The sequence below is a fragment of the Bos grunniens genome, chromosome 22 (assembly GCF_055505025.1).
Source record: "Bos grunniens cultivar Pamir isolate PY7600 chromosome 22, Bosgru_T2T1.0, whole genome shotgun sequence".
NCBI classification, from domain to species: domain Eukaryota; kingdom Metazoa; phylum Chordata; class Mammalia; order Artiodactyla; family Bovidae; genus Bos; species Bos grunniens.
In genome coordinates, this window is record NC_141186.1 from 50,023,652 (window position 1) to 50,036,125 (window position 12,474).

The 12,474-nt window shown below is 35.2% G+C and overlaps 1 protein-coding gene across 18 annotated transcripts in view; it reads right to left on the reverse strand.

The window, feature by feature from the left end:
• The window catches only part of DOCK3 (dedicator of cytokinesis 3), a 307,148-nt gene that overhangs the window by 256,210 nt on the left and 38,464 nt on the right, over positions 1-12,474 (reverse strand). For 17 of the 18 annotated variants that reach the window (XM_086367783.1, XM_086367778.1, XM_086367775.1 and 14 more), the window contains exons 3-4: positions 9,426-9,466; positions 6,225-6,280 (exon numbers count right to left, since the gene is read on the reverse strand). In XM_086367783.1, coding sequence (XP_086223909.1) covers positions 6,225-6,280; positions 9,426-9,466 — 97 coding nt within the window. Of the gene's footprint in view, positions 1-6,224; positions 6,281-9,425; positions 9,467-12,474 lie in introns of those variants that run through there. The other variant, XM_086367787.1, reaches the window with a different exon arrangement.

Sequence of the window (12,474 nt, forward strand, 5' to 3'; positions counted from 1 at the left end):
ACAAAGGGAGAAAAATCAAATCAACAATATTAGAAACGAAAATGGAGAGATCACAACAGACAATACAGAAATACAAAGGATCATAAGAGACTACTATCAACAATTATATGCCAATAAAATGGACAACGTGGAAGAAATGGACAAATTCTTAGAAAAGTACAACTTTCCAAAACTCGACTAGGAAGAAATAGAAAATCTTAACAGACCCATCACAAGCACGGAAATTGAAACTGCAATCAAAAATTTTCCAGCAAACAAAAGCCCCGGTCCAGACGGCTTCACAGCTGAATTCTACCAAAAATTTAGAGAAGAGCTAACACCTATCCTGCTCAAACTCTTTCAAAAAATTGCAGAGGAAGGTAAACTTCCAAACTCATTCTATGAGGCCACCATCATCCTAATACCAAAACCTGACAAAGATCCCACAAAAAAAGAAAACTACAGGCCAACATCACTGATGAACATAGATGCAAAAATCCTTAACAAAATTCTAGCAATCAGAATCCAACAACACATTAAAAAGATCATACACCATGATCAAGTGGGCTTTATCCCAGGGATGCAAGGATTCTTCAATATCCACAAATCAATCAATGTAATACACCACATTAACAAATTGAAAAATAAAAACCATATGATTATCTCAATAGATGCAGAGAAAGCCTTTGACAAAATTCAACATCCATTTATGATAAGAACTCTCCAGAAAGCAGGAATAGAAGGAACATACCTCAACATAATAAAAGCTATATATGACAAACCCACAGCAAACAGTATCCTCAATGGTGAAAAATTGAAAGCATTTCCTCTAAAGTCAGGAACAAGACAAGGGTGCCCACTTTCACCATTACTATTCAACATAGTTTTGGAAGTTTTGGCCACAGCAATCAGAGCAGAAAAAGAAATAAAAGGAATCCAAATTGGAAAAGAAGAAGTAAAACTCTCACTATTTGCAGATGACATGATCCTCTACACAGAAAACCCTAAAGACTCCACCAGAAAATTACTAGAAATAATCAATGATTATAGTAAAGTTGCAGGATATAAAATCAACACACAGAAATCCCTTGCATTCCTATACACTAAGAATGAGAAAACTGAAAGAGAAATTAAGGAAACAATTCCATTCACCATTGCAACGGAAAGAACAAAATACTTAGGAATATATCTACCTAAAGAAACTAAAGACCTATATATAGAAAACTATAGAACACTGGTGAAAGAAATCAAAGAGGACACTAATAGATGGAGAAATATACCATGTTCATGGATTGGAAGAATCAATATAGTGAAAATGAGTATACTACCCAAAGCAATTTATAGATTCAATGCAATCCCTATCAAGCTACCAACAGTATTCTTCACAGAGCTAGAACAAATAATTTCACAATTTGTATGGAAATACAAAAAACCTCGAATAGCCAAAGCAATCTTGAGAAAGAAGAATGGAACTGGAGGAATCAACCTACCTGACTTCAGGCTCTACTACAAAGCCCCAGTTATCAAGACAGTATGGTACTGGCACAAAGACAGAAATATAGATCAATGGAATAAAATAGAAAGCCCAGAGATAAATCCACGCACATATGGACACCTTATCTTTGACAAAGGAGGCAAGAATATACAATGGATTAAAGACAATCTCTTTAACAAGTGGTGCTGGGAAATCTGGTCAACCACTTGTAAAAGAATGAAACTAGAACACTTTCTAACACCATACACAAAAATAAACTCAATATGGATTAAAGATCTAAACGTAAGACCAGAAACTATAAAACTCCTGGAGGAGAACATAGGCAAAACACTCTCTGACATACATCACAGCAGGATCCTCTATGACCCGCCTCCCAGAATATTGGAAATAAAAGCAAAAATAAACAAATGGGACCTAATTAACCTTAAAAGCTTCTGCACATCAAAGGAAACTATTAGCAAGGTGAAAAGACAGCCTTCAGAATGGGAGAAAATAATAGCAAATGAAGCAACTGACAAACAACTAATCTCAAAAATATACAAGCAACTCCTACAGCTCAACTCCAGAAAAACAAATGACCCAATCAAAAAATGGGCCAAAGAACTAAATAGACATTTCTCCAAAGAAGACATACAGATGGCTAACAAACACATGAAAAGATGCTCAACATCACTCATTATCAGAGAAATGCAAATCAAAACCACTATGAGGTACCATTTCACACCAGTCAGAATGGCTGCGATCCAAAAGTCTACAAATAATAAATGCTGGAGAGGGTGTGGAGAAAAGGGAACCCTCTTACACTGTTGGTGGGACTGAAAACTAGTACAGCCACTATGGAGAACAGTGTGGAGATTCCTTAAAAAACTGGAAATAGAACTGCCTTATGATCCAGCAATCCCACTGCTGGGCATACACACTGAGGAAACCAGAAGGGAAAGAGACACGTGTACCCCAGTGTTCATCGCAGCACTGTTTATAATAGCCGGGACATGGAAGCAACCTAGATGTCCATCAGCAGATGAATGGATAAGAAAGCTGTGGTACATATACACAATGGAGTATTACTCAGCCATTAAAAAGAATACATTTGAATCAGTTCTAATGAGATGGATGAAACTGGAGCCTATTATACAGAGTGAAGTAAGCCAGAAGGAAAAACATCAATACAGTATACTAACGCATATATATGGAATTTAGAAAGATGGTAACAATAACCCTGTGTACGAGACAGCAAAAGAGACACTGATGTATAGAACAGTCTTATGGACTCTGTAGGAGAGGGAGAGGGTGGGAAGATTTGGGAGAATGACATTGAAACATGTAAAATATCATGTAAGAAACGAGTTGCCAGTCCAGGTTCGATACCCGATACTGGATGCTTGGGGCTAGTGCACTGGGACGACCCAGAGGGATGGTATGGGGAGGGGGGAGGGAGGAGGGAGGAGGGTTCAGGATGGGGAACACATGTATACCTGTGGCGGATTCATTTTGATATTTGGCAAAACTAATACAATTATGTAAAGTTTAAAAATAAAATTAAATTTAAAAAAATAAAAATAAAAATAAAATTTTATTTTAAAATAAAAAAAAAAAAAGAAAGAAACAAAGTGCATGTTCTCTGACTCAAAGACCCTCAATTCCTGGTTGATATTTGCTAAGGTAGACTCCTAAGTCCCTGTCTTGCTGATCTAACCAAGCACTGGGAAGATATCCAGGAGAAATCTGACCATTTTAATCCATAACACCACTTATGCAGTACTGCTATCTAAGATGCTTAAGTCGAATCTAACCATAAGGAAACAGACAAACACAAATTGAGGGACATTTTGCAAAACAACTGGCCTGGGCACTTCAACAAAGTCAATGGCATAAAAAGGAAAAAGAAAACCAAGCCTGGAGAACTGCTGACAAAGTTGAAATATAATATTTAATTCTTGACTGAATCCTGAACCACACTCCATAAACCCCAAAAAACCAACCAAATGAAAACAGATATAAAGAATATTCATGGGACAATTAGGGACATTTGAAATTTGACTATATATTTTATAGTATGATAGCAAAGTAATGCTCAAAATTCTCCAAGCCAGGCTTCAACAGTACGTGAACTGTGAACTTTCAGATGTTCAAGCTAGATTTAGAAAAGGCAGAGGAACCAGAGATCAAATTGCCAACATCCGCTGGATCATCGAAAAATCAAGAGTTCCAGAAAAACATCTACTTCTGCTTTATTGACTATGCCAAAGCCTTTGACTGTGTGGATCACAACAAACTATGGAAAATTCTTCAAGAGATGGGAATACCAGACCACCTGACCTTCCTCCTGAGAAATTTGTATGCAGGTCAGGAAGCAACAGTTAGAACTGGACATGGAACAACAGACTGGTTCCAAATCGAGAAAGGAGTACATCAAGGCTGTATATTGTAACCCTCCTTATTTAATTTATATGCAGAGTACATCATGAGAAATGCTGGGCTGGAAGAAGCACAAGCTGGAATCAAGATTGCCAGGAGAAATATCAATAACCTCAGATACACAGATGACACCACCCTTATGGCAAAAAGTGAAGAAGAACAAAGAGCCTCTTGATGAAAGTAAAAGAGGAGAGTGAAAAAGCTGGCTTAAAACTCAGCATTCAAAAAAAGATCATGGCATCTGGTCTCATCACTTCATGGCAAATAGATGGAGAAACAATGGAAACAGTGACAGATTTTATTTTGGGGGGCTCCAAAATCACCACAGATGGTGACTGCAGCCATGACATTAAAAGATACTTGCTCCTTAGAAGAAAAGCTGTAACCAACCTAGAGAGCATATTAAAAAGCAGAGACATTACTTTGCCAACAAAGGTCCATCTAGTCAAAGCTATGGTTTTTCCAGCAGTCATGTATGAATGTGAGAGCAGGACTATAAAGAAAGCTGAGTGCTGAAGAACTGATGCTTTTGAACTGTGGTGTTGGAGAAGACTTTTGAGAGTCCCTTGGACTGCTAGGAGATCAACTAGTCCATTCTAAAGGAAATCAGTCCTGAATATTCACTGGAAGGACTGATGCTGAAGCTGAAGCTCCAATAGTTTGGCCACTTGAAGCAAAGAACTGACTCATTTGAAAAGACCCCAATGCTGGGAAAGATTGAAGGCAGGAGGAGAAGCGGAGAACAGAGGATGAGATGGTTGGATGGCATCAACAACTCAACAGACATGAGTTTGAGCAAGCTCCAGGAGTTGGTGGACATGACTGAGTGACTGAACTGAACTATTGTATCTATGTTACATTCCCTGAGCACCATAATTATTCTGTGATTATGTTAGAGAATGTACTTTTTCCTAAGATATAATACATATCCTAAAATACTTACAGTTCCTGGGTTCTGGTATCCCCAATCTTTGTCTTTTGTATTCCCAGGCATCAAAGTACAGAATGCTTTACTGCAGTGATTATTTTGTGTTATTCCTATATTTCTTCCCTTTTTTCTTTCACTATTCAAATTTGTTGTTCAGTCAGCAATTCCTGTCCAACTCTCTGTGATGCCATGGACTGCAGAACTCCAGGCCTGCATGTCCCTCATCATCTCCCAGAGTTTCCCCAAGTTCATGGCCACTGGATTGGTGATGCCATCCAACCATCTTATCCTCTTGCCCTCTTCTCCTTCTGCCTTCAGTCTTTCTCAGCATCAGGGTCTTTTCCAAATATGTGTCTAAAATTCCCTATATTAAATTCTGTTTTATAAAATGACTCACAAGTTTCTCTTTTCCTGACTAAATCCTAATTACCAGAAGGATACTCCAATGCTAGCTCAACCTCTGGTCAAAAACATCATTTCTAGTCCCCAAAGCTATCATAGTTAAACAGGATCTTTAAAATGATGTTTGATTTTTAAAAATAAAATCACAATCCTATAAAAATACATATTACTTTTTAAAATAAGACATTAAAAATAAACAATTTTTAAAAATCACCCACAATTTGAACATGCAAAAGCAACTGATATTAACATTTTTATATAATTACATCTTGATTCTCTTTTATTCACCAATTGCTTTTGTTTCATAATTTTGTGATCAAACTATACATCCATTATATACACTATCATTTTATCCTTCAGGTATGCCTTTAAGTGTGCATGTGTGCTAAGTCACTTCAATCATGTCCAACTCTGTGTGACCCTATGGACTGTAGCCCACCAGGCTACTCTGTCCATCGGATTCTCCAAGTAAGAATACTGGAGTGAGTTATTGCCATTTCCATAGTTTTTTTCAATTTCGACTTGCAAAAAAGGAAAGATCTTAAAAGTCTCCCTCACTTTTCATACACAGAAACAAAATGACAGGTTTATCACTAACTTGAGTCTGAGTGAACTCCGGGAGTTGGTGATGGACAGGGAGGCCTGGCGTGCTGCGATTCATGGGGTCACAAAGAGTCGGACATGACTGAGCGACTGAACTAAACTGAACCTATCCTATCAAAGACTACTCTCAAAATAACACATCATTTTGTAAAATATACTGCATGTATAATTGTTTTTATGAAATTCATAACAACTCAGGTTACCTTTCCAGTATATAGGAAAAGAAACTAAAGTTGTCAGTATTTTAAGATAAAATTATATCCTCAGAATTATATATGATAAAGTATATTTTTGCAGGAAAACGTAATAGCGTATTTTATACTACGAATCAAAAGGAAAAAAGTCTTCCTCTGCAGCCAATAAAAATTATAAATAAGTTTAGCAAAGCCAACTACTCACCCCCTATTACTGACAATTGCTTTTTTCAAATGAATGTAATTTGCAGGAAAGATCCCCTATAAAAGAGATAAGATTTCCTATTAGAAAAAGTAATTTGTGATTAACATCTCATTTAGACTGAATTAACAGTCAGATTTCAGCATGGAAATACTCTATCAACAAAACAGTAGATCTCTTCAGGTAGCAATCACTTTACATATTAATTAAGAATACAAAGTTGCACAAACTATATTCAACAGGAATTTCATTGTCATTCGCAATCAGAGTCTATTCACAAGGGGAAAAAACTAGTGTTAAGCAACCACAAAAACTTTTTTTTTTTAAGTTTTAGAAATATTCCATCAAATCACACTTAAGATAGTATAGACTTATGCACAGAGCTTGGCATGTATCTACAATATCAACATTATCATATACTATCATATACCAACAATTTACAGCTTATCCAGCTCTGAGTAAGAGAAAGTATTCTCACACTCTGGGTAACATTTGTATTTACAAAGAATAAATCAATTTGAGAGCATCTACAAATGTTTCTTGTTTTACTCTTTGCAAATGGTTTCCACTTTGGTATCTGCCATAATCTGATTTCAATTCTTAAAAAGATTTTTTTTAATGTATTGTTTTAAAATCAATTACATTTTCCAATCAATGTTTCACTCCTTTTCCTGATGTATAAAACTTCCTTCAAAATAAAACACAAATGGTCTACTTTTTTTTAATACACTTGGCCCACACCACTGTCAGTAATAAACTCAGTCTATACCACACAAGCCCATCAGCAGCTGGACTACAGTAATGCATTTTACAGTTTTCAGTGTACAGATCTTTCAGCTTCTTGGTTATATTTATTTCTAAATATTTGATTGTTTTGATGCTATCATGAATGGGATTGTTTCATACCGCTAGTATTTTGTTGAGTTTAGCATCTATATTCATCAGTGATAATGATCTGTAGCTTTCTTTTCCTACAGTGTTCTTTTCTGACTTTGATATCAGAGTAATGCTAGCCTCATGAAACAAATCTGGAAGTGTTCCCTCCTCTTCAATTTTTGGAATAGCTTTTATGAAGGACTGGTGTTAATTCTTCTTTAAAGTTTAGTAGTATTTACCAGTGAAGTCATCTGGCCCTGAACATTTCTTTGTTGGGAGGTTTTTAATAATTACTGATTCAATTTCCTTACTGATTATTGGACTATGCAGATTTTCTATTTTTCCTGATTCATTCTGGATAGGTTTTAAGTTTCTAGGAGTTTATCCATTTCTTATAGACTGTTCAATCTGTTAGCATACAATTGTCATAGCAGTCTCTTATAATCCTTTGTATTTCTGTGGTATCATTTTTAATGTCTGCTCTTTCATTTCTCCTTGTCTTTTTTTTTCCCTCAGTTAATTTTATCTTTAAAAAGAAACAGCTTTTAGTTTCATTGACCTTTTCTCATGTTTTTTAGTCTCTTTTTCATTTATTTCCACCCTAATTTTTGTTATTTTCTTGACTTTGCTAAATTTGGCCACAGTTTCTTCTTTTTTCTACTTTCTTCAGATGTAAAGTAAGATGGTTTATTTAATATCTTTCTTTTTTTCTTACTGTAGGCATTTATCACTATTAACTTCCCTCTTTAAACTGCTTTTGCAGTAGCCCATAGGTTTTGGGATATTGTGTTTCTGTTTTCATTTGTGTCAAGATTTTTTTTATCTCTTCTTTGGTCCACTGGTTGTTCAGAATGTGTTCTTTAATTTCCACATACATGTGACTTTTCCAGTTTTCTTGCTGTTGTTGATTTCTAGTTTCATACCATTGTGGTCAGGAAAGATGCATGGTGTGATTTCAATCTTTTTAAATTTAGTAAAGCCTTGTTATATGACCTAGTCAGAAGAATGTTCCATTTACAATTGAGAAAAACATGTACTTTATTGCTGATGTATGAAATATTCTATATTATGTCTATTAGATATATTTGATTTAAACTATAGTACAAGTCCAACATTTCCTTGTTGATTTTCTGTCTGGATGACCTATTCAGTGCAGAAAATGGGGTACTGAAGGCCCCTATTATTATTTGGTATCTATTTCTCTCTTCAAATCTATTACTATTTGTTTAATGTATTTGGGGGCTCCATTTCCAGTGTACACATATTTATTACTACTATATCTTCTTGATATATGACTCCTTTATCTCAGTAGTTCTTAACCAGGGACAATTTTACCACCACCACCCCAACCACCTCCCACCCCACCCATCAGCCCCAGGGCCTTTAGCAATGTCTAGAGACACAACTTGTGAGGAGACGTTAATGAGTGGAAGTCATATATTTTGCTAAACTTTTCATAATGTATAAAATAACAAGGATTTATCTAGCCCAAAATGTCAACTCTGACAAAAATGAGACGCCCTGGCTATGAGGAATTAAAAGTTTGAGGGTATTGTCTTCTTATAATCACTACTTTAAAAACCAGTAAGTGATTCTACTGAAAAATTAATGATTACAACTCTGAAAATTTTTAATAAAAATTAATATGTGATCATTTTTGTATTTTCTATTTAAGAAAAAACATAATATGTTAAATATTAAGCCACAGAAAAATACATAAGAAAAAATAGTAATATTATAGAGAAAAGTAAGTTTTTGCAAATACATTACTGGAAAAGAATGCTGCTACATGTATTATAATTGCCAACTAAAATATATTTGGTCTGATCAAATTACTGTTACTTGGTAAGAGAATAAACATATAAATCTAGTTCATAAAATTAGCATGTGGCACTTAACAGTCTTCTTTAAATTCATATTTTAACAAGAACATTATGATCAGAGATGTATCTAATTGAAAATTATTTAAAAGTTTTTTTCATTTTAGAAATAAAGTGATCTAACTAATCACAGGGCTAGACAGGAGTAGGCCTATAAAAAAGTAAATTTACTTGCTGTCAACTATTTTAAGGAAAAATACTAAATGTCCTATATAGGCTTTTTCAAAATAAGCTTTGCAACTATTACCACACACACATTTTGTCCTTTTTAAAAAGTCATTGTAATACCACTGAGAAAGAGAAGAGTCTGACACAGTTCTGTAAAGGAAAGAATGAGTGTGGCTACTGTAAAAGATTAAAAGATGGAAAGCAAGGATTGCTTTTATATCAAACAAATATACTAGGCCACTTTCTAGATTAGAAAAGGTAACAATAAACTTTTTATTACCTTTACATTTGGCTTCTTTGTTGAAACTCCCCTATACCAACCTAAAACAAAGCATACAAAAGATATTAAAATCATATTGTTGTCATTTTCTATGAAAGACATGAGTATTTTTAGGATAATTATTTAATGCAAAACTTTCTAGTAAGTTTTAGGCACTTTATGAGTTTATTAAGCATAGTTTACTCCAAAAGAAGAAATCTTACAATAAAATATAACATTCCCAATTTTCACCAAAGACACAAGATCCTTTCAACTGAAAAAGACCAAAAAAATTAGAAAATACTTCAGAGGACACATATTGAACTCCTTGAAAACTCCCAGATGAAACTATTACAGGATAAGAAAATGCCAAAATCATATAGTTTTTTGGTGACAGATAAGGAGAGTACAGCCCTGACTTTCTATCTCGTCTCCCTGAATCTCCCATGCACTGAACTACACTACTCTCATTTCTTGGCTTTCCAGCCACTAAAGTTGACAGTAACACTTCATTTATTCTCTCTTACCATTCATACACAGTAATAACGGTGAAAGTTTCAATTACACAATAAAAATAGTTTTCAGAGAAAGGAAATTTTTTTGCCAACTTTCTTCAAATTCAATCTATTATTTTCAGAGTTTTGCTACACTTTCTGTACTTAGGTTTAAGAGGAAAGAATTCCAGTGAATAGAAGAGGAGGCCAAGAGTTGTATTTAAAGGAGGAATATAAATAAAAAAGAAAGAGGAGATTGTTGATAATAACTAATATTAACTGAGAGCTTACTATTCCATGTACTGAAATTGAGTTAATTTCATGTATTAATCTTTAAGACTCACAACAAAGTTAAGAGGAAAAGAATCAACTTTTTCTCCCCTGAAATCATAACAAACAATAAAAGAAGAAATACCCTTATTTCTGCTTAGAACAACAGCTGAGATCATAAATTTGAATAACTCAATTTATACCTGAAAGTCTCACGATCTTCGTTTTTTTAAAAGTGATAACCTTACCAACAAGACACTTTACAGTATCTTAAACAGGACAGATAATGATATAAAGGGCTTCCCTGGTCCCGTGGTCCAGTAGGTCCAGTGGTTAAGAATCCGACTGCCAACGCAGGGGATATAGTTTCGATCCCTAGTCCAGAAAGATCCCCTGTGCTGCAAGGCAACTAAGCCCATGCAGCACAACTACTGAGCCAGCACTTGAGAACCTGTGTTCTGCAACAAAAGAAGCCACCGCAGTGAGAAGCCCACACTCCACCACTAGAAAGTAGGCCCCGTTCACAACAACTAGAGAAAGCGCGTGTGCAGGAACAAAGACCCAGTGCAGCCAAAAAAATAAACAAATAAGTAAATAAATTTTAAATGGTAATCTTACCTAAAATTTTTAATTCTGTACCAGTAAAGTTAGACAATTCAAATATGTATATCCAAAAAGTCTACCTTCAAAATATCACATTTAGTCTCTAAAAATGCTGTTTTATAAAATATGATTAAAAATTAAGGTAATAAATGAAAAAATTTCTAATTGAGATGCAATGTTAAGTCCTATTTTATACTGAAATCATAGAGATTTTAATTCAGGAGTTACTCAAAGTGTATTCTATTTAAGCAATTATTCCACAAAGGAAATGGAAAAAGTACAGAAAATAGATTTTTAAATAAAATATAACCACATTAAAATACATATATATATATATATATATATGACCACATCAGACTGAAAAGCAGGAAGCAAACACTAGATTTTAGAAAGACAAGTAGGGATTCACTATACTCTCAAAGATAATAAAACTGAGAGAAAACATTACATACTGTTTAAAGGCAATTACTGTACAAAAAACAGAACTGAGAACACTATATTGTCACAGAAATAGAAAAGCAGGACACCAGTGTGTGTATGTGTGCTTACTGCCACTAAATAAATGCTCAGTGAGTACTTATCTGTGAATGAAATGAGAAAGATGTAAGTGTTTACATTTGTCAGCTTAATTCTGGATGATTACACCTTCCACAACTGGTGTATAAACATACTTGGTGTATAAATTAAAGAGTCAGTTCAAGCCTGACTTTAAAAGAGAAAAAAGAAACTTTTTACAGAGTGAAGTAAGCCAAAAAGAAACACACCAATACAGTATGCTGCTGCTGCTGCTGCTGCTAAGTTGCTTTAGTCATGTCCGACTCTATGCGACCCCATAGACGGCAGCCCACCAGGCTCCCCTGTCCCTGGGATTCTCCAGGCAAGAACACTGGAGTGGGTTGCCATTTCCTTCTCCAATGCATGAAAGTGAAAAGTCAAAGTGAAGTCGCTCAGTCGTGTCCGACTCTTCGCAACCCCCTGGACTGCAGCCTACCAGGCTCCTCCGTCCATGGGATTTTCCAGGCAAGAGTACTGGAGTGGGGTGCCATCGCCTTCTCCCCAATACAGTATACTAACACATATATATGGAATTTAGAAAGATGGTAACAATAACCCTGTATACAAGACAGCAAATAGAACAGTCTTTTGGGCTCTGTAGGAGAGGGCGAGGGTGGGATGATTTGGGAGAATGGCATTGAAACATGTATAATATCATATATGAAACGAGTCGCCAGTCCAGGTTCGATGCACGATACTGGATGCTTGGGGCTGGTGCACTGGGACGACCCAGAGGGATGGTATGGGGCGGTAGGAGGGAGGAGGGTTCAGGATGGGGAACACGTGTATACCTGTGGCGGATTCATTTTGATATATGGCAAAATCAATACAATATTGTAAAGTTAAAAAATAAAATAGATTCTGCGGTCATTCTGCTCAGTGTCTACCGCCTTCTTCCAAGAAAGCACTCAGCTTTCAGATGAGCCCGAGAAGGTGGAAAAAAAAAAAAAAATAAAATAAAATAAAATAAAATAAAAAATTTAACACTATTAGGTTAGAAAAGCAATCAGTAAGAAAGGAAAAACAAATTAAGAGAAAATATTCTGGGTCTTGTGTGTAAATACATATATTGAAGATTAATTCATCTATCTGAAAGCTACAATTATTTAAACACATAGACAAAAAAATAGCAGTCACCTGTCCCTGTG